This window comes from Bubalus bubalis, chromosome 11 (assembly GCF_019923935.1).
Source record: "Bubalus bubalis isolate 160015118507 breed Murrah chromosome 11, NDDB_SH_1, whole genome shotgun sequence".
Taxonomy (NCBI): Eukaryota; Metazoa; Chordata; class Mammalia; order Artiodactyla; family Bovidae; genus Bubalus; species Bubalus bubalis.
The window spans coordinates 19,139,900-19,163,431 of record NC_059167.1 but is presented as its reverse complement, the minus strand read 5'-3'; the positions used below and the strand labels follow the sequence as shown (position 1 = coordinate 19,163,431).

The 23,532-nt window shown below is 43.3% G+C and overlaps 1 protein-coding gene across 2 annotated transcripts in view; it reads right to left on the bottom strand.

The window, feature by feature from the left end:
- DPF3 (double PHD fingers 3) overlaps nucleotides 1–23,532 on the bottom strand; it is a 290,669-nt gene that overhangs the window by 10,990 nt on the left and 256,147 nt on the right. Inside the window, exons 9-10 of one of the 2 annotated variants that reach the window (XM_025295255.3) lie at nucleotides 8,861–8,973; nucleotides 366–447 (exon numbers count right to left, since the gene is read on the bottom strand). In XM_025295255.3, the coding sequence (XP_025151040.3) occupies nucleotides 366–447; nucleotides 8,861–8,973 (195 nt within the window). Of the gene's footprint in view, nucleotides 1–365; nucleotides 448–8,860; nucleotides 8,974–23,532 lie in introns of those variants that run through there. The other variant, XR_006542636.2, reaches the window with a different exon arrangement.

The following is a 23,532-nucleotide window of genomic DNA, read 5'->3' as shown; positions in this document are numbered from 1 at the left end:
TGCTCAGAAAATAGTGCACAGAGATTGGCCGAACAGCAGTGAAGACCCTGCTTCCTCGGTTGTGCCTCTTAACCAGCATCACCAGGTCTGAACCAGTTTCCCCTAGAAACTCACACCTCTTCCACCATCTCAGTCATAAGCCAGGGAAACATCTCCTTGGCCTTCAAGCTGGAATTTCAGCTGGTTGAACTGGGCCTCAGTTGCATGATCTGTAAAATGGGAGTGGTCATACCTACCTCGAAAGGATATGACAATTAAATGAGACAAGATATGTGAAGCCCTTAGCACAAGGCCTGCACTTTAGTGAGGGCTCAGGAAGTGGTAGAAGTAGCTGTTATTGTTATTGGTGACCTCATCATTATTACCTTCTGGGGGCTCAGCCACGGGGGGATTTAAACAGTACATGTGGTAGCCACGGTCACAGTCATCGCAGAAGAGTAGCTGGTCCTGGTGGAACACAGAGTAGAAGGAGAGGAAGAAATATGGAATTATTTAGGTTAATTATTTTTCTGGCCCCCAGTGGCCTATGCCACCAGCTTATTTCCATTAATCAAGCTCCCTGGATACCCATTTCCCAGCCCCATTTGGAGTCCTCGCTTCCCTCTGAACAGCCACGTGCTTTGCCAACACCTGGAATTCCTCCATCTGTCTTCTGAACTATGCAAACCCTACTCCCACGTAAGTGTTCTCTTCAAATCATTCCTTCTCCAAGAAGCCCTCCTAGCCCACCATCTCACATCCAAGCCCAAAGGGATTCTTTATGCTTCTGAACTCACATCACCAACAATTCTGCCTCCATAAGGATAGAAAATTAATTTAATGTATTTCTGTATTCCTCAGGATATTTGCCTAGTGAATAGACAGTACTTTAAATGTTTGTAAATCTTAATTGCTCTGGACCTCACTCTTTCCATTTATGAAATGGGCAGCATACTTGCTTGTAACATCCGTAACACCTCAGAACCTTTTCAGGGTTTCATTACCAGAGAAATGCAAGTGATATTATGCCACCTGTCAGCTCCTAAAATCCTCCTTGGAGGCTGGAGGTTGGAGACCAGATGAGAATAGGCCTTTCCGGCATAGTGGTTAACTTCCAAGGACACAGTTGACATCTTTGCTCATGTAGTTCTCTCTGTTTGAAGGCTCTCCCAGTCCCTGGCCCCTTCTCTTCTGGACTATTCCCTAACCACCCTTCAAGTCTTCAAACACTTCTCTGCTACAAAAACTTCACTAATCTACTCAAATGGAAGTTCTCTGACCCCTCTTGCATCCTTATGTACTTTAGCTTTCTTATGACATTTAATTGCACTTTATGCTGCCAAGCCTGGCATGTGGTAGACGTCTGCACACAGTCCGTTTGGAACACGGCTCTTTTGTCCATGCCTGTACAGGTTGCACAGCCCTGGGGGCAGACCTTGTCTTACTCATCTCCACATCTCCTTCAGAACTTCCGTGCATAGGAGCTACTCAGTAGGTGTTTGTGACCTGGTCCCCATCCTCCAGGTTCAGCCCTGTTCTATTCAGTTATCTTTGGGTCTGCTTTGATGGCTTATAAGATGTCTGCAAAGTTTTGTATCAAATCTCACCTTGGCTTTCACCAGTTTAGAGATCCTGGAAAAAGTAGATATAGAAGTTGGAAACCCCTGTGAGCAAGCAGTGAGGCAGGAGAGACCATGAAAGATCTCTTTTTTTATCACACTAAGACCTTTCAATAGGACACAATGGGAAGCTTTCAAAGGGTTAGCAACAGAGGAGTGACATGGTTAGACTTGCAATTTAGAAAGATCTCACTAGTTGCTGTATCTCATTGTATCAGAATAGATGCCCAGGTGGAGACAGACTGGTTCTTGAGGCCGGAAGACCACTTAGGAGGCTACTGTAGTCATTGGGTAAGAGAGAACATATGATGATGGTCTGAACTAGGGTTGTGGGTTGGGGGAGAGAAAAGGGGCCTGCTTCCATTTGAGAGTCATTGATTAGCTGTAGAGAGGGAAAAGGAAGAAATCAAGGGTGTCTCCTAGGTTGTGGTCTTGGTCAACAAGCCAGATGAGGTAGCCATCCATTAAGCCATGAGCAGAGGAGCAGGCCTGTGGGAAGCAGAAGGCAACTTCAGCTATAAACATGCTCTGTAGATCTACAGATCACCTGGTGAGGATGCCCTGAAGGCAGCTGGAGATCGGGAGAGAGGCCTGAGCACAAGATATGGGTTAGGGAGTCTTTGGTGATGAGATGGCAATGAAGGTCCTGGGAGAGGAAGCCCAGAGTATGTGAAAGCAGATGTTTTTGAACTTGTGCTCATGGAGAGGTATCCATGAACTCCTTGAAATTAAATGTACAATTTTGCATAAATCCAAATGTAGATTTTTCTAAGGAAAAAGTAAATCCATGGCTTTCATTGAATTTTCTGAAAAACCAAGAACTCAAAAAAGTTACTGAGGAGAAGATCAAGAATAGAGGCTTGGGGAACACCAAAGTTAAGGACAGGCAGACAAAAAAAGAGGCTAGGAAGCAGCAGTCAGAAATGCAGGATGAAAATGAGAATCTATTCCAAGGGTTACACCATTATTGTCAGAACTCAAGTAAGCTAAATTGCAATATGATTTAGGGATGATATGAGGGAAAACAAGTTAGAACAGGGACAAGAAACAGGGAGAGACATGAGAAACAATATTACTAATATCTGAAATACATTGACAACTACTTTTATAAGAAGACAGGATATCCTGGTTTAGACTTTCTCAAAGGGAAACCAAGGTATCTGCGGGTTTAAATGTATCATTTATAGGTTGATAATTATCTAGCACCATAATCTCTTCTTTTCTATTTGCTTCTCAGATAACTGCCTGCCAATATTACCAAAAAAAAGCCAAACAAAAAAAAACCCAGCCCACGCTATCCCCCATGAGAAACACACTTTAAGGGTTCCTTGCTCCTAAATATTTAAGAACCAGAATTCACATATGGCTACAGTTCTAAGTATTTAAGAACAAGAATTCATGTATGGCTACAGTTCCAGTAGAATGGGAATCCTTTTCTGGAATGTACATTCCCACCCACTCTGACAATAACCAGTCACTAGTTTCTTTATCCTTCTTCTATTTCTCTTACACAATTAAAAAGATATATGTATATTTTCTTATGCCTTTCTTACAAAAATGGCCATGTGCCATAGATAATATTTTTACTTTGCTTTTTTATTTGACAATATATCCTGGAAATCACTCCATATTAATTCATAAAGATGCTCTTGTGTTGTTGTTGCTTTACAGTACTTCATTGTGCCATCCTTTATCCACCCATACTGTGTGTGAGCATTTAGGTCATTTCCAATATTTTACAAATATAAGCAATGTGGTCATGAAGAACCTTATGCATATGTATTTTCACAGCGTTATGGGTATATCTTTAGGATGGGATAGGTGAGACAGCCCAGTCAAAAGGTAAGTGCATGGTGGTTGTGTTTGGTACTGGTAGAACAGAGGGTTGTACCACTTTGTTTTCCGGCTGACAATGCATAAGGGTGCCAGCTTTCCCACAACTTCATCACAGAATACACTGTCATACTTTTTTCCCCTAATTTTATGGGTAAGAAAGGATATCTCAATTTTGTTTACAGTTAAATTTCTTTAATTATGAATGTGTTCAAACCATTTTTCCCCACATGTATAAGGGTCATTTTTATATCTTTTGTGAACTATCTTTCACATTTTTCCCATTTTCTATCAAGTTTATGATCCTTTGCCCTTCAAACATTAAGGGTTCTTTATATATAATACGTTGCCTCCTTTATCTGTAGTATATGCTGCAAATATTTTCTCCCAGTTTGTCAGTTATCTATTTATGTTATTGTGTTTTTTAGTATGCAGATGTTTATGTGGTCAGATTTGTCAACATTCTCTTTTATTCCTAGCGAATTCTGAATCACAGAAAATCTCACCTTATATTTAGATTAGAGAAGAATTCATCCATGTTTTCTTCTGATACTAATATGGTTTTACTTTTTATATGTATATCCCCAGTTCACATGAAGACTGCTATTCTGTATTACACAAGATATGGACCTAATTTTATCTTTTCCCAAATGGTCACCCTGTTGTCCCAGTACCATTCATGAAAATGTCTATCTTTGATCCAATAATTTTAGATACAACCTTTGTGTGTGTGTGTTAGTGTGTTAGCTGCTCAGTTGTGTCCAACTCTTTGTAACCCCATGGACGGTAGCTCAGCGAGCTCCTCTGTCCATGGGATTCTCCAGGCAAGAATACTGCAGTGGGTTGCCATTCCCTTCTCCAGCAGGTATTCCCAACCCAGGGATCAAACCTGAATCTCCCACATTGCAGGCAGATTCTTTACCATCTGAGCCACTGGGAAGACCAGACTTTTATCTTACACTAAATGTCCATATGTAACTGGGTTGATTTGTGGGTTTTCTATTCCATTCCACTGGTCTTTTTGTCCATACTGTTTTAATCTCAGAGGCATTATAGTGTGTTTTAATGTCTGGTAGGAGTAGACTCCCTTCATAATTTGTCTTTCAGTGTTTTGTTGGCTAATCTTGCATTTTTTCCATATGAATTTTAGAATCAACTTGTCTAGTTCCATTAAAAAGCATGTTGATGAATTTATTGGGTTTAAATCAAATTTATAAGTTAACTTAGGAAGAACTGAAATCTTTACAATTTGAGGCTTCATTCTATCCAAGATCATAAGGTAAGTTAAGTCACTTCAGTCGTGTCCGACTCTGTGTGATCCCATAGACGACAGCCCACCAGGCTCCCCTGTCCCTGGGATTCTCCAGGCAAGAACACTGGAGTGGGTTGCCATTTCCTTCTCCAATGCATGAAAGTGAAAAGTGAAAATGAAGTCGCTCAGTCGTGTCCAACTCTTTGCGACCCCATGGACTGTAGCCTTCCAGACTCCTCCGTCCATGGGATTTTCTAGTCAAGAGTACTGGAGTGGGGTGCCATTGCCTTCTCCGAGATCATACCACGTCTTCATTTGTTCAAATCTATTTCTATGTCTTTTCAAAAGCATTTAAAATTTTTCTTTATTTAGGTCTTATGTACTTACAGCTAAGTTTATTTCTAAATATTTCTCCTTTTTTGCTATTGTAAGTGGAGCTTCTCTACCATAATGTCTTCTAACACAAATAATGTTATTATTTGTGCATATAAGGGCTATTAATTTCTGTATGATAATTTTATATATTGCTACCTTTAATGTTTGAGTTAGCTTTATTGTTGATTCTCTAGAGCTTCCCAGATATACTATCATGAAATAGAGAAAAACTTTCTAATTTGTTACCATTCTTATTGTTACTTATTGTTATCTCAAGTACTTATTGTACTTATTTTTATCTCTTACCTAGTTGCATTAGCTAATATCTCTAGAGTAATGAGTAGTAATAGCATTCGTGGGCATCCTTACCTGGTTCCTGATCTTAGAAATGCCTCTAGCATTTCTCTATTAAATAAGATAATGGCTTTAGTTTATAATGTTAAGAAAGTATCCCACAATTTCTATTTTCTTGAGTGTTGTGATCATGAATAGGTGTTGAATCCACTCCCTTATTTTGAAAACTGATGAAGGATAAGACTCAAGTGTTTATCCTGCTTTTTCTAAATAATCTATAGCTGAGGGTAACCAAATACAAGGCTTGGAAGTTTCTCTTTTTAGAATTACTCCAGCTATTAAACAAAGAAGAAGAAATCATAGATTAAGAATATCACTATTTACAATCCTTAATAAAATGGCTGTCTGGGGAGGCCTTACAAATAGCTGTGAAAAGAAGAGAAGCGAAAAGCAAAGGAGAGAAGGAAAGATAAAAGCATCTGAATGCAGAGTTCCAAAGAATAGCAAGGAGAGATAAGAAACCCTTCCTCAGCGATTAATGCAAAGAAATAGAAGTAAACAACAGAATGGGCAAGACTAGAGATCTCTTCAAGAAAATTAGAGATACCAAGGGAACATTTCATGCAAAGATGGGCTCAATAAAGGACAGAAATGGTATGGACCTAACAGAAGCAGAAGATATTAAGAAGAGGTGGCAAGAATACACAGAAGAACTATACAAAAAAGATCTTCATGACCCAAATAACCACGATGCTGTGATCACTCACCTAGAGCCAATCATCCTGGAATGTGAAGTCCAGTGGGCCTTAGAAAGCATCACTACGAACAAAGCTAGTGGAGGTGATGGAATTCCAGTTGAGCTATTTCAAATCCTGAAAGATGATGCTGTGAAAGTGCTGAACTCAATATGCCAGCAAATTTGGAAAACTCAGCAGTGGCCATAGGACTGGAAAAGGTCAGTTTTCATTCCAATCCCAAAGAAAGGCAATGCCAAAGAATGCTCAAACTACCGCACAATTGCACTCATCTCACACGCTAGAAAAGTAATGCTCAAAATTCTCCAAGCCAGGCTTCAGCAATACATGAACCGTGAACTTCCAGATGTTCAAGCTGGTTTTAGAAAAGGCAGAGGAACCAGAGATCAAATTGCCAACATCTGCTGGATCATGGAAAAAGGAAGAGAGTTCCAGAAAAACATCTATTTCTGCTTTATTGACTATGCCAAAGCCTTTGACCGTGTGGATTACAATAAACTGTGGAAAATTCTGAAAGAGATGGGAATACCAGACCACCTGACCTGCCTCTTGAGAAACCTATATGCAGATCAGGAAGCAACAGTTAGAACTGGACATGGAACAACAGATTGGTTCCAAATAGGAAAAGGAGTACATCAAGGCTGTATATTGTCACCCTGCTTATTTAACTTATATGCAGAGTACATCATGAGAAATGCTGGGCTGGATGAAGCACCAGCTGGAATCAAGATTGCCAGGAGAAATATCAATAACCTCAGATACACAGATGACACCACCCTTATGGCAGAAAGTGAAGAGGAACTAAAAATCCTCTTGATGAAAGTGAAAGAGGAGAGTGAAAAAGTTGGCTTAAAGCTCAACATTCAGAAAACGAAGATCATGGCATCTGGTCCCATCACTTCATGGCAAATAGATGGGGAAACAGTGTCAGACTTTATATTTTTGGGCTCCAAAATCACTGCAGATGATGACTGCAGCCATGAAATTAAGACACTTACTCCTTGCAAGGAAAGTTATGACCAGCCTAGATAGCAGATTCAAAAGCAGAGACATTACTTTGCCAACAAAGGTTCATCTAGTCAAGGCTATGGCTTTTCCAGTAGTCATGTATGGATGTGAAAGTTGGACTGTGAAGAAAGCTGAGCGCTGAAGAATTGATGCTTTTGAACTGTGGTGTTGGAGAAGACTCTTGAGAGTCCCTTGGACTGCAAGGAGATCCAACCAGTCCATTCTGAAGGAGATTAGTCCTGGGTGTTCTTTGGAAGGACTGATGCTAAAGCTGAAACTCCAATACTTTGGCCACCTCATGCGAAGAGTTGACTCATTGGAAAAGACTCTGATGCTGAAAGGGATTGAGGGCAGGAGGAGAAGGGGACGACAGAGGATAAGGTGGCTGGATGGCATCACCAATTCGATGGACATGAGCTTGGGTGAACTCCAGGAGTTGGTGATAGACAGGGAGGCCTGGCGTGCTACAATTCATGGGGTCACAAAGAGTCGGACACGACGGAGTGACTGAACTGAACTGAACTGAATAAAATAGTCAATGTTTGAAGATCACCAACAGTTGCTACCTTCACAAAAAGAGAGATACCAGGTATTACGTACCTCATGATGAAAGTATACACCACTGTTTATTAAGTAGTCATACTATTTTTATATACTAAAGAGGCAGAGAAAAAGAGAGAACCTGGATGTGATGAAGCCTCCAGCTCTAAGCACCATCGTACAAGAAATAAAAGAGACAGAAGAAAATGTCAGACACCACCATAGGGATACAGTCAGTAAAATAAAATCACGGGAAACTCTATTGAACAAGTAAACTTATTTATTTAACAAAAAAATCAAAGGGGGACAAAAAGAGCAAACTGAAGGGAAACCCTATGTATTAAAAGAAACTTTAAAGACATACCAACTAATTGGAAATGCATGGGCCTTATTTAAATCCCAATTCAAATAAACCATAATAAAAACATTTGGAAACAATTTAAGATAATTAAGACAATGTTTAAGACAATCAAGGCAATAGAAATATTGACTGGATGTTTGATTATATTAATTATTGATTTCTTAAATCTATGCTAATATTTTGGTTATTTTTGTTAAAAAGTAAATCCTTATATGTTTTCAACTTGTAAAATTTATATTCACAATCTTTTAAAAAGTAGTCTTTATCTTTTTGAGATATGTATGGAATATTGTCAGGGGAAATGATATTATGACTAGCATTATAATTTCATGCAAAAGAGGTGGCAACATTTACAATATAAGAGTGGACATGTACTGATCATTGTTGAAGCTGGTGATGGGGTACACAAGTCTCATTATCTTTTCTATCTTTGTATATGTTTGAAATTTTCCATAAAAAAGTGTTTTTTTTTAATTCTGCATTTATTATGCTTAATATTTAGACCAAATGACACGACACATTCCAGAACGTGGTGTAAAAACCCAAGCACATTCCAACAGTAAGCGATGGGCACCATTGTCTATCACTGACCCCTTGAGGGTAAAGGCCAGCAAGGCAGTCTCTGGCCATTACCTCCTGCACCTGTTTCTAAAGGCACAAAGAGTAGCCAAGGTCATTGTCGCACAAGGGTCCCAAGGGTCCTCAAGGCAAAAGTCAAGGGGGGAAGGGTCCTGATGGATATTTTCCCCAGGAGCCCAGGGATGAGAATCCCACCTTCCTCTCCATCCTCAAAGGACTCCCAGCTCCTTGGATTTCCCCTCCCATGTGGGAAACCCACACTCACATCATTCTCCGAGGTCCCACAGAGGATGCAGGACTTGCATTCTATGCACTGCCACTTGTAGGTCTTGACAGCCTCGGTCATGTTCAGGGTGAACTGCAGGCAGGTGGGGTGACCTGGAGGAAGCAGAAATGGCAGCATTAAGGCCAGGGGTTCTGACCTGTCACCCCCTCAACACAACATTATGCCTCACTTGGAGGGAGGGTGGGGTAGCATGTGTTGGGAAGCAAACTGGGGGCCTGGATGGGGCCCTACCTGCCCTCTTCACCACCACCCACAGTTACAGTAGATCAATGCCCAAAGAGAGGAGTGAGGAGTAACCCTTTGCTGGGGGGAGATGTCACCCAAGTCCTCTTGCCCCTAAGAGCCACGTCCCCCCAGAGGTGTAACCAGTTGATGAGGACAGAAAGTGGTGATCATAGAGAATGAGAAAGGAAATCACACAGCACAAGGCGATGCTATGAGAGTCAGCAACATCATCTCCCCAGCATCAGCTGTGGTGGGAGCAACATAAGAGCTATTTGGAGTTGATCCTTCTGACCTGCAAAGTTGTTCATGCTGCCTCAGGGCACAGGGGAAGAGACCAGAGAGAGCGTGTAAGCCTCCCAGGGACAGAGCTCAGGGGCACTGGAAGGCTCTGCACTGCCACCTAAAGTGTCCCTCCGTGCCCACGACCAGGGGACCAGCAGAAGTCCACACCCTGCACAGGAACAGCAGGGAGGCTGGAAAAGTAGAGCATCATTGCAAGGATGTCCAGGTCTGTCCTGAACTCTTCTCTTCATCCCAAATAGCATGTTAGCCAAGCCAATAGCAAGAGCAGGGAGGGAAATTAATGTGACCTTAGAGCACCCAGCCCCAGTGTTCCAACACCAGAGGTTTGGCCTGCAGGGCTGAGCTCTACCCTCAGTTACAGCTCACCCAAAAGACAGAGGCCAGCAGCGAGAGAACAACTGTGAGCCACAGAATGTGAAGCCTTTGACCTTCTGTTTGACAGGAATGGGAAAACTGGATGAGGTCCCCAGGTCACTCAGGGCTGTGAATCAGAAGGCAGAGCACTCAGGGTGAAGCCTGTTATGGACACTGTCACAAAAGAATGGACAGTTTGCCTATTTCTGGGGGTTCACCCTTCTCCAGAGCTTCCAACTCTGCCAAATCCACCATATCATGCATTGCTTGGCCTCTATCACATGAAGGATTGTAAGCTTCCAAGGAGAAGAGTATAGATGGGCCTCCAGTTAGAGGCAGTTCTACCAACCCCGTGTCCCCCCCAGAGAATCAAGATCTACATGGTAACACCACTCCTTGGCAAAGTCACAACTCAGCAGGAGACCCCCATTTCCCCTTTTCCATATCCTCACAAAGCTGGTTCCATCATGGTCCTTTGGGGGACATTCTGTCCATTCAGTCAACAGACAAACCCTTCAGATCTGCGGGCCCAGCAACACACACCACACCGAGCTATCTCTGAGAGCAAGAGTGGGGACTCGTGTTGAGGGGAGCTGGGGACACTTCGCAAACAGCAGGTGAGAACATTGAGGTGGGGAGGAGCTAAAAGCTTTTCTAGGACTTCTCAGAGGCCATCCAAGGTAGAAACCCCCAAGGCTCTGAACCGATAACTTGCTCAAAGCAACACCGTGACCCAGGGGAGAGAGACCTTACATTAAAAGCTTGGATGAACATCCAGCTGATATCTGATGGCTTCTCAAATATCTAAGGATGCTGGCCAGGGTTGTTCCCTACCCCGCTCTCTCACACAGAGTACTGGGATGGGAATAGGAGAGAATACACCAGCTTGAGATTCTGAGTGGTGTGCGCCAGAGATGCCCATGTTTGGACACCCAGGAAGTTTGATGATTAATTCATGGAGCAGATACCTGGATTAGCAGGTTGTCATTGCCCAGTTCCACAGCCTCAGTGCACACCCAGCCACACCCAGCCAGCTTCATGAACAAGGATTTATTGGACATCTGCTAGAGCAGTCATGGTCCCAGACAGAAAAGATACACTGGTGAGCAAGACCACACACATCCCTACCTCCAGATCCCTCTAGTCTGGTCAGAGAGAACTCAAATTAATAAACTATACACATACCTATTTACTTACAGCTGTGTGATAAGTGCCATGAAGGAAAATCATAATTGGCAATGAAAAATCACAGGAGGTTCATATCTAGTCTGAGATGTCAAGGAAACCTTCTCTGAGAAAGATCTTGGAGTTGACACCTGGCAGATGAGGAGATTAGCTGGATAGGTGAGGGAGAGGATTCCGTGTGTGGAGGATGGTGCATGGAGGGGCAGGGCACTGAGCCGTGGAGGAACTGGGCAAACTCAAAGGAAGGGAAAAGCCAGTAGGCAGAGGCTCGCAAGCAAAGCAGGAGGGGAGGTGGGTGAGAAGCACCCGGAGACGAGCTAGAGTCAGACTACCCGGGCACGTTGTGCCCCTCATTAAGGATCTGGGGCTTTACAATCATTTAAGCCTTTTGGGCAAGGCAGTGACTAGATTACTCTGTGTGTTTTTCTAAGATTATTAGATTTTTCACTTTTTTTAAGTTTTATTGGAGTATTGTTGTTTTACAGTGTTGTGTTAGTTTCTGCTGTACAGTAAAGTGAATCAGCTATATGTTTACATATATCCCCTCTTTTTTGGATCTAAAAGAGCATTCCTTCAGCAAGAGGGAAACTTTGGATGCTGAAGCAATTCTGAACCTTGATTGCAGTGGTAGTTATGTATGTGATAAGACTGCATAGAACAATACACATACATGCATAAACACATGTGTGTGAGTATAAAACCAGTAACACAAATAAGGAGGTCTGTGATTGCATGGCTGTCAATCGCCTGGTTTATAGTGTACTGTGGAACAGAGTGTACTACGGTTCATAGTGTACCTGGTTCATAGTGTACTTACATACCTACAGAAGTACTATGGGTATGTAAGATGTTACCATCGGGGGAAATGAGCAAAGCATGCATGGGACCTCTCAGTAATGTATTTTATAACTTTCCATGTAGTTATAATTATTTCAAAGTAAAAAGTTGAAAAGATCTTTTTAAATAAGGAAAACACACACAAAAAAATTGTCATCAAAAAGGAAGGAAGAAAAGGGAGGGAGGGAGAAAGGAAAGAGTTGCTGTCAAAGGAAAGAACTGGGGGTGGAGGCAAAGGCAATATAAAGATGTAAGAATTGTTACCAGGAAACTAGTTTGAAGACAGACGCTGCTGGCAGGAGAAAGGCAAGCATGATGGAGGTGAAGATTTGAGAAGTATTAAAGAAATCATTGGCAGGACCTGGCCATGATTTGAAGTTTCAGAGTGTGGGAAAGAGAGAGGATGAGAAGTAGTCTCAAGATTTTGACGTAAGAAAAGAGGTGGGATGCAGTGAAACTTACACAGATGAGGAAGACTACGGAAAGCACAGAGGGACCAAATGGAAGAGAGAAGCACTCTGTTTTGAGCAGGTTGAATTTGGGAAGTCTGTGATATTTAGGGTGGAAACATCAAGTAGATGAGGTCAAATACAGGGGTTTAGAGCTCAAAAGAGAAGTACAGACCAGACATATAAATTTAGGAGTTTTTGCTAAATGGGTGTGTTAATCGCTCAGTTGTGTCCAACTCTTTGCGACCCCATGGACTGTAACCCACCAGGCTCCTCTATCCATGGGATTCTGCAGGCAAGAATACTGGAATGGGTAGCCATTCCCTTCTCCAGGGGATCTTCCCAACTCAGGGATCAAACCCAGGTCCCCTGCATTGCAGGCAGATTCTTTATCATCTAAGCCACCAGGGAAGTTTTGCTAAATAGGCAGTCATTGAAACCATGAGAATTAATGAAATTATCTAAGAAAAGAGAAAAGAAGAGGAAAGAAGAGAGGAAAAGATCTAGGACTGAGCTTTAAAGAACTGTTTGAAGATCAAAAGAAAGAACCAACAGAGGAAATTGGAAGGATGGTCAGAGAGAGGTAAGACCAGCAAGTATGGGTCACAGTGGTCCAGAGGAGGAGAGGGTGGTCGGTCGGCTGTGTGGACTGCCAAGGTTCGTGGGTTTGTCGTTGTTCAGTAAGGACCCTGAGTGAGGGCATGTTGCCAGAGCAGAGCAGAAGCTGCGCTACTAATAATAACACCCTAAGTGGTGCTGCCTTCCCTGGGAAGGAAAGTCAGCACATTCCAGAGCGTGACCTGGAGCCCCACAGCCTGCTGGACGCCCCTGAGGGTGGGTGGTGGCGTGGGGGGGTGCAAGCTTCAGGCAGCCAACTGCACTTCACAAGTATCTACTGAACTCCAACTCTGTTCAAGACCTCTGCAACCGGTGTGCTGAGCTCTGAAGACATTTTCTAGAAGAGCTTTGGACCAGTGAGCAGTAGCAAGTGGGCTTGAGAAACTCCTGTTGGAAGTCCACCCTCCCCCCTGAAAAAAAAAATCCCATGGGCTTTCTCTGTGTTCCTGTCTTGAGACAGTCACTAGCCTCCTCGCTAAGACTTTAAACCCAAAGAATGGGAATGGAGCTCACACAGCCTCCACCCCAGGTAAAATGCGAGGCTCTGAGTCTGCTGGTCCATGGGGTTGCAAAGATTCAGACACAACTGAGCGACTCACACTTTCTCACTTTCAGAGTCGCTTCAGCTCTGCCTATAGAGCTCCTTCACTCAGAACTCAGACTCGAGTGGGAGAGGAAAGACAATGATGCAACTTCTCAGCCCGGGAGGGTGAGACGCAAAGAGGTAAGTCACCCAAGCTGCCGTTAGCAGGAGCAAACGCTACACCCAGAACTAGGTTCTGCTTTCTGTGCCACCAGAAGAGTTACCTGTCTGTGCCTGTCTCTACAAACTGGCGAAGGTGTCTCCTTGATAAAACTGCAAGGATAAGGCTTCTTATCTACCATGGAAATGACTGGAATAATGCACACTGTTGGACAAAACAAGAAGTTTCAAGGAAAACTACCAGAAGCCCAAACCTAAGTTTGACTACTAGAATTCCTTATTTAGGTCAGGACAAATTCCTAAAATCTTTAGAAGTGGGTAATGGTCTTTCCAATTCAAAGCGATAGTCGCTCAGTTGTGTCTGACTCTTTGTGACCCCACGGACTATGGAATTCTCCAGGCCAGAATACTGGAGTGGGTAGCCTTTCCCTTCTCCAGGGGATCTTCCCGATCCAGGGATCGAACCTGGGTCTCCTGCATCACAGGCGGATTCTTTACCAGCTGAGCCACCAGGGAAGCCCTTCCAATTCAAAGGTGGCACAAAATAGAGGCACACTCGCAATAAAGCAATTTATGGTCACTCACTACTTAGGGATTTCCGTCCTTATCTCTTTTGTAAAGTTAACAATCATTCTTTAATGTGCTTGCTTGGAAATCTGAGTTTTCCATATTTCCAGTTTTCTTAAAGCAAGGAATACCTGCATTGCTATTTGAATATCCTAGTGGAGTGAACTCGCAAAGAGTCAGACATGACTGAACATGCATGCGCGCCTAGTGGAGTGAAGGGGTAACATCCCTTCCCAGGTCCCCCGGGTGAGATGATTCAACAGGACATTTATAAGATTCCAATTACCAAAATGGATTTAGAAAGTGGGGTGGTATGCATGAATCATCTTAGTCAGATCATTAAAAACAAGGCCCTTCCTAAGTGTTCCTCCAAACTGGTTCTATCAGGAGGCTTCAATAAATCTGCCCACTTGTTTACTTGGTCCAGTGGTGAAGTTCGCATAAAGAGACATTCTAAATCCAGCCCTGTGCTGTGCAGGTCACTTCAGTCATGTCCAACTCTTTGCGACTCCATGGACTGTAGCTGGTCAGGCTCCTCTGTCCATGGGATTCTCCAGGCAAGAATACTCGAGTGGGTTGCCATGCCCTCCTCCAGGGGATCTTCCTGACCCAAGGATCAAACCTGCATTTCTTATGTCTCCTGCATTGGCAGGTGGCTTCTTTACCACTAGTGCCACCTGGGAAACCCTACCACCTTCCAAAATGGACCTCAATCTTCCCTACAAGCTGAAACAGAAAATGTAACCCCGGACCACCATGTCCAGAGACCTAGCTTCTGGACAGGGGTTTCAGACAACAGAGATTTGGCTTCAGGGTGCTATTTCAGCAGCTGGGTAGAAAACGGAAACCAGTGCGGTGTGAGAAGCTTCTCAGAAAGAAGACTGTTCATGAGTTGGTATGTACGAAATTACAGTCTCCCTAACTCAGGGGAAAAAAGAAGGCAGGAGAGACTATCACACAAAGTGAAGTAAGTCAGAAAGAGAAAAACAAATATCGTATACTAACGCTATATGTGGAATCTAAGAAAAAAGATATAGATTATCTTATTTGCAAAACAGAAATAGATACACAAACATAGAGAACAAATTTATGGAAACAAAGAGGGAAAAGAAGAGGTGGGATGAATTGGGAGATTGGGATTGACTTACATACACTATTGATACTATGTATAAAACAGATAATTAATGAGAACCAACAGTATAGCTCAGGGAACTCTATTCAGTGCTCTGTGGTGACCTAAATGGGAAGGAAATCCAAAAAAGAGGGGATGTATGTATATGTTTAGGTGATTCACTTTGCTGTAGAAACTAATGGAACATTGTAAAGTGACTGTACTCCAATAAAAAGTAATTTTTAAAAAGAAAGAGAGAAGGCAGGCATCTGAAAACAGGAAATGCCCCCTTGCCCCCTGAAGGACACGTCTCATGTCTTTCCAGAGCCCACGTGCATAGACGCGGAGAATGTTCCAGGGACAGTGAACAGTTGTGGTATTTGAGTGGGAAGGCACACAGATAAATGTCCAGGCCAAACCAGTGTCAGTTTTAGGTTCACAGCTGCCTACTTCCACACATGCTCATACACAGCTACCCACACATATGGATATTTGCAACATTCTAGGGGTAAAATATCTAAATATACCTTGTTGATTGAGTTCATATTACAATTGTGACTTAGACGCTTCCAGAAGTTACCAGTCGGTATCACTCTGCAGGTACTCAGCACAGGGAGAGAAACACAGTTCATTTTCAACAAACCCTGGGCAAAAAGAAATCTACAAACTACTATGACATGTGTCTCTTACATTATGATCCTTATTAAAAGAGTTTTTTATTTCATTATTGCCAATATTTAATTTGGACTAGGCTAAGCCACATCACTGATTAAATTAGAGCTCCAGGAAAAAAAATTATCTCTCTAGGTATTTGCTGAAAACATAAATAAAACAGATACAAATAACTGTGGAAGTAGCATGGTCTATTATTTATTCATTGTGAAATTATAAACATCCAATTATATTTTATTACCTTATTTATCAATGTTGAACTCTTAAAAACTAATTTCTCAGGAAAGGAAAACCTAAATATCCCTGGTTCTCAGGCAAGTAACTGCAAAATCCAAATTTGTGCTCCTCTGTCTCATGCCTGGTTTATAGAAATCATATTATGTAAAATATGTAGGATCAATTCCAACCTGAAATAGCACCAAAAACAAGTCTCCATAAGCCTTCATTAGAAAATACTTTGGCTCAAATTTCTAGCAGTTCTCTATATTCATACACACATACAAGTTCTAATATTTACATATTGCAAAAATACATAAGAAGCTTCAGCTATAAAGAATTCATGCACAGTGCAATCAAATCTGAATCATACATGCTAAAGAGTAATTTGAGGAGAAAAAAATACTACTACCCCACCTGGGGAAACCATCTCACTCCATCAGACCCATTCATTTTCCCTTATTCTCTCTCTCCTTCCCTGTCTCTCTCTCTCTATTTCTCCCTTTCTCTCTTTCTCTCTTTCTCTTTCAATCCCCCTCCACTTTGAGACCCAGTTTGTCAAGAGGAGGGAATGAGGCTCTGAGTCTTTATACTTAGTCTGTAAAGGGAGATGGAGACCAATTCTGAGCAGGCAAGAATTCAAACTTTGTGTACCTCTATTGTGACAAGCTTTTACTCAGGCACTGCTTCCCCATACTGATTACTTCTCCAGGCCTTCTTTGCAAACCTTCTGCAATGGTCTCAGGCTCACCTCTCATCTGCCCCAGATATTACTTCTAACACTAGGACATGTACAAATCTATGACCACAATGGAATTCCAGAGATATCTGCATGGCTCCCTTTTTCTCATCATTTTGATGTCCTTCAACAAGGATGAAGAGGAGAAAGAGAGTAGAAAGGATAAGACCAAAGTAACAAAAACACACTCAAAATAAATGATGGTGAATGCCATGGCTACCTTTTGCTGGGCTAGAACACTACCATCAGCAAGTTCCACCCCTCTTAGAGGTCTGCTTATCCTCTCTCAAAGCTGTCAAACTCAAGGCGCACAGGTGCCACACAGGAGGCAAGCCACAGGGATTGTAACTTCAATCATTGTCATCAATAATCATAGAAAACACATTCATGCAAGAACATTGAAAAGTGAAAATGAAGTTGCTCAGTCGTGTCCGATTCTTTGTGATCCCATGGACTATAGCCTACGAGGCTCCTCCATCCATGGAATTTTCCAGGCAAGAGTACTGGAGCGGATTGCCATTTATTAGGAGTGCTTTTAGTGGGCTAAACCATTAAGGGCTTCATATGGTGCCATTCTCAAATGGCCCTAGAAATTCCCCCAAGTTTTCATTGTCAAGTGTGGTCTGAGTAGTCTCATCTATAAACCTGCAGTCAGTCTTTGTAAAGCAAAACCAGGGGGTGGGTCAGCCTTGACCTGGTTTAATATAGCTTACCTGACTGGCCCAGGTTGGGACCAAGGCACCAGAAAGATGTCAATGACCACAGTAATGATCCCGGGGCCTCTAATTAGTCACTGCAACTGATGACCAAAGATAATTTATTCATGTGCTCATTCCCTCAACAGTATTTGTTGACTAAATAATTGTGGCAGGCACTCTTCTAGGCACTGGGGATACAGCAGTGGGAAAATCAAAACCTGCCCTCATGGAGCAAGTACCACAATTTGAGATATGATGCAGCATCTGAGTCCCTGAGACAAGTCACTTTGCCTCTAGCACATTAGTTTTCCAACATATTAATGAAAGGATAGGACTCTACTACCCAGGAAGCTGTGACTCTGCCTATGCCACTCATCAACACTATTTTTAGAGATATTCTTGATCCAAATTTCGTCCATCTGGTTGGACAAAACAAGCCTTCTAAAGTTTGCCAGCTGATACTCAGAGTAAAAGAAACTAAGAAGGAAATGTAAATAATCAGTTCTGCTAGAATTTCTGGCAACTCTTCCACTGAAATAGCCCACTCCTAGACCAATACCGTGACAAAAAGCACAAGAAATCTAGACACTGAAAGTGCTCAACTTTTCATTAATTATACCACCCAACTGATGCAATAAGTCGGGCCTGTACAAATGGACTGCCAGTGAATCTGCAGGCATCAGAGGCCTTGGAAAAGGTTTCACCCATGAGCAATACTAGATTCAGGTTGAGCTGGCTGTGTAGTGGTGGGCAGATATGCAGGAAATGGAAGAAGAGAGTCACCAACATGAGCAACTCAGGTTGACTCTCCTAAATCTTTAACTGGAACTGTAGACTGTAGGTAATTATCTGCCAAAGTGATGCTTGTCCCATAGCAGTGCACGGAGGCCAGCCTGAATCATCCTCCAGAGCCCAACATCAGTTTCCACTGTGAGTCTCTGACATTGGCTATGCAGTTCAGACCTCTCTGGACATCATGAGCATCCAGCCACGGGCCCTGGCTAAAGACTCTGAATTTTCTTTGGAAAAGTAAACCTGTAGAAGAAATCGTTGTACAGAGTGGAGATCCTAAAGTCTTCCTGGAGGATTTTATGGCCTCACTGATGGTAGTAGCAGAAAAGAGCAGTGATTAATCAACACTTGATTATCTGTGATCCTCCAACTGCTGATCTTCCATGAATCAGAAGATGGATTCACGGGTGGTCTAAGTTTTTGAGTTATCTAAGGAAATTTGAGATGGCATTCCATTTCTTTCTTTCAAAAATATTTCAAATCTGTACCAAGTCTAAAGAAAAATGATGCTTTCTTGCTTTTCTGGCCTTTTCTATGTGAGACTGGCAAGCAATCATAGACATGCCTAGAAATAGAAGACTTAGAGTGTGTCCATGACACTTAAACACTTTGTCTTACATTTTATTTTTTTAAACATTTTTCAGTCTAACTTTGAGAGTTCTTCTGATTTAGCAATTCACTTCATTGTGATGAGGTTTGTACAGAAAAATAGTTCTACTGAATTTGACCTAATTCACTGAGTACTTACACCTTCCAGGAACTGTACTAAGTGCTGAAATTTCAAACATGAATGAGGCATGGAGCCTGCCTTGAGGAGCTCAGGTTAGGGAGGCATGACAAGCAGCCTCTGAGATGACTATCAGTGATCTCACTTTCCTGCTCTTCATAAGCATATGTAATTCTCTCTCCTTGAGGGTGGGTTGGACTTACTGATTCACCTCTAGCAAGTATGATATGACCAAAGTGATAGGATATCACTCCTAATATTAAGTTTCATCTTTGACACTCTGTCTTGTGCTTTCTCACTCATTTGCTCTTAGGGAAGTCAGCTGCAGTGTTGTGAGACATCCTTGAAGAGGTTTCAGTCCAATAACCTGGGAGGAAATGAATCCTGCCAAAAACAATGTGAGAGAGCTTAGAATTGGATCCTCTCCCAGTTAATCCTTCAGATGAGACCATAGCCCTGGATGACAATTTGACTGCAGCTTCGCAAGAGACCTTTATCCAAAGGCACTCAGCTTAAACCACACCTAGACTTCTAACCCAGACTAACTATGAGATAATAAATATTTATGTTTTCAGCTGTTACATTTTGGAGTAATTTGTTATACAGCACCAGATAACTATTATAAGTTACACACACACACACACACACACACACACATATAAATGGCTATGTGCTATTCTGTGCTAAGTCACTTCAGTTGTGTCCAACTCTTTGTGACCTTATGGATCATAGCCTGCCAGGCTCCTCTGTCCATGGGATTCCAAAGGCAAGTATACCAGAGTGGGTTGCCTTGCCCTCCTCCAGGGGATCTTCCCAACCCAGGGATCAAACCTGTGTCTCTTAAGTCTCCTGAATTGGCAGGCAGGTTCTTTACTGCTAGTGCCACCTGGGAAGCCCATTAATGACTATCATACAATTCAATAAGTACTATAATAGGGGAAGAAATAAAGTGCTTACAGATGGAGTAGCAGTAAATAATAGGGAGCTTGGGGAGTGTCACTGAGAGGAGGTAGCATTTAAGCTGGGCCTTGAAGGATGAATAGGAGCTTTCTAAGGAAAAAAAATAAAGAGAATTACAGGGAGAGGAAATTGCAGGAAATTTAAAGGGCATGGTTCGTCTAGGCAAAGCAGAGTAGCTCAAGAGGAGCAGGGGAAAAGGGAAATGGCAAAAGATGATGTTAGAGAGGTAAGAGGAAAGATGTATAGGGCCTCTTATACAGATACACAGATCTGAATGTGACCCTGTAAGCAGTGAGAAATCCTCAGGGTTTTTTAAGGAGGGACCTGATTTGCTTGTACCCATGCTTTAGAGAAGCCACGGGCTTCCCAGGTGGCATTAGTGGTAAAGAACAAGCCTGCAGGAAACATAAGAGACATGGGTTCAATACCTGGGTCGGGAAGATCCCCTGGAGAAGGAAATGGCAACCTAGCCCAGTATTCTTGCCTGGAGAATCCCATAGACTGAAGCGACTTAGTGCACATGCTTTAGAGAGATGATTCTGGTGGCAGGACAGAGGGTGGATATAGTGGAGACAGCTCCAGGTACAATATCCATTTATTCAAAAAGTTTTTATTGAATACTTACAATGTGCCAGGCACTGTGAGAGGTGCCAAGCAGTGAGCAGCACAAACAAAAGCTCCTACTCCTATGCAGCTTATGTTCTAATGGGGGCACTAGCCAGGACCAGCCTAGAAACATTCCTAGATAAATGTAGGAAACATTTGAGAGGTAGGATTAATCAATGGGACAGGATACCTGCCTAGACATGGGTGTGAGGAAAAGGGAGAAGTAAAAAGTGACACTGAGATTCTTAGGTTGGGACACAGAGTAAATGATAACCCTGTTAGCTGAGAAGGAGACAGCAGGCTTGCAGAGAGTAACAATAGATTCAATGTTGGCATATTGCATTTGTTGTAATGAGATATTCAGTGGAGTTGTCCATGGGTAGGTGAGAAAATACAGGGCTACTCAGGAGAGAGGACCAAGCTGGAGATATAGATTGAGGAATCATCAGATGTGGGTGGTAGACAAAGCCTTGGCACTTAGTGAGATACACAGGGAGAGATTGTGCTGTGCTCAGTCACGTAGTCAGGTCCAACTCTGTGACCCCATGGACTATCGTCCACCAGGCTCCTATGTCCATGGGGATTCTCCAGGCAAGAATACTAGAGTGGGTTGCCATGCCCTCCTCCAGAGGATCTTCCCAACCCAGGGATCAAACCCAAGTCTCCTGCATTGCAAGTGGATTCTTTACCATCTGAGTTACCAGTGAAGCCCAAGAATACTGGAGTGGGTAGCCTATCCCTTCTCCAGGGGATCTTCCAGACCCAGGAATCGAACCAGGGTCTCCTACATTGCAGGCGGATTCTTTAGCAGCTAAGCTACCAGGGAAGCCCCAGGGAGAGACTACAGAGTGAAAAATTAAAAGTGGGGAATGGTGGAGAAGGTAACCATTGGAACTGAAGGCATGAAAGGGCATCAGGAAGAGAACTCAGTGAGAAAGACTGAGACAATGGAGTCACAAAATGAGGAGAACCTGGAGAGAGACCTTCATGGCATCCAAGGAAGAGGATGGGATGGCCACCAACATGAAGGGAGAGGTTCAGCAAGAAAAGAACTGAGTATTACACTGTGAGTCAGTGCTGAATAGAACCAGGTAAAGTGATCCCCAGAAGCAGTGGACCCTCATCCCTCTCTGGATGACTGGGTGGTTTCAGCATTGCAGAGAGAAGAATTCACCAGTAGATAACCTCACAACATGCTTCTCCTTCCACAGGCTTTGTCCATCAGGCTAAGTTTATAGTGTTTATATGCAAACACCATATAAAACTGTCTTAGGAGTATTGCCTTTATCTGATGCCATTCGTTGATAGCAGGGGTCATTTTTTGATGTAGATTCCATGGCCAAAGTGAGGCCCTGCTAGAATCACTTTCCATCCATGCCCTAGGAGCTGCATCCAGTCTCTGGAAGCCAGTTCATTCCTCCTGACCTTGGATTGAAGCTCTTCAGTCTCGGGTGTCAGAGCCCCACCTGCAAGGCTGGGGCAGATCCTGGCGGAGGCTTCAGAATCTGGTCACGTGGCCGTGCGTGTTCTCTAAGAATGGTCAGATCCAAGAGGGTTGTTGGCACCACAGGCAGGAGAGCGACTCTGCAAGTCAGACTGAGCAGTGGGGAGGAAGGAAATGATCGCCAGGCAGTAATGTTGGTGACTATGGTGCTTTTTAAAAATACCCTCGAGTTTGTCAATCCTCCTCTTTTCAAGAGATGAAGGCTATTCCCCAATCGCTGAACGTGGGCTGACTTGTTTGAACAGATACAGTAAAAAAGAAGTGACAATACGCAACTTTGGAGGCTAAATAATAAAAAAGGCACCCCCCTCCTCCTTCCCTCTGTCCCTCTCTCCCTCTCCCTCCTTGGGAAAAAAGTCAGCTGCTATGTTATGAGCAGCCCTATGGAAAGATCCACATGACAAGGAATTGAGAGCAGCCTCTGGCCATCAGCCAGTAAGGAACTGAGGCCCCCAGTCCAACAGCCTGAGATGAGCTGAACCCTACCAACATCATGTGAGCGGGCCTGTAGCAACATTTCAACCCCAGTGCAGCCCGGAGATGACCACAGCCCCATCCAACATCGTGACCGCCACCTCCTGAGAGAACACACACTTACCGCCCAGCTGAGCCATCCCCAGATTCCTGGTCCTCACAAGCTGTGACATGAGAAATGTTTGTTGTTCTAAGCTACTGCATTGCAGGGGGATTACACAGGTCACAGATAACTAAAGCAGTGACAAAGGAGAAACAGTAAGAGGTCTGCGGGAAAGCTCTAGAAAACCAGGTACTTGACAGGACTCCCACTTAGGCAAGTCCCCGCCACAGAAGGACCAGTGCTGGCCTGAACAAGGAAGGGCAGAAGTGGGGTCTGGGGTCTTATCTCACTTCTCCTCCATGTAGGGCTGTTACTTTTTAAATGAATCGTCTTTGAAAGAGCTGATACTAAAAATTAAGACAGTTTATGCAACAATGTGAGGGTGACTAAAAAAAGAAGTAAATAGGTGTGAAACCTCACTGGGCAACAAGAGCATGTCTGCAGCTTCCTGGGCCCAACGTGTCTGCTCGGTGTGGGCCGGAGGGGGACTCTCCACCAGAGAGGCTGCCACCTTGGCCTCTGGGCTTGACCTCTAGTCCCATCTCACCCTCAACCGGCTCCACCCTCCTTCCACCTTCCTGAGCCCCTCTCTCACCTCCAACAAGTTTTCCATGTAGGTTCCTTGGAACAAGGACTCCCCTGCCCTTACTCCCCACCATATTAGAAAGCCAGAGACTCCCCAGAAGTTCCACAAACTGATACGAGCAGAACAGCCACCTATAGCCAGTGTGTGGGCTAAAGAAAGCAATGCTTAGACCTCTTAATGGTAATTCTCATAACGTTTTCAAGTAAACACCTTTCTACTCAC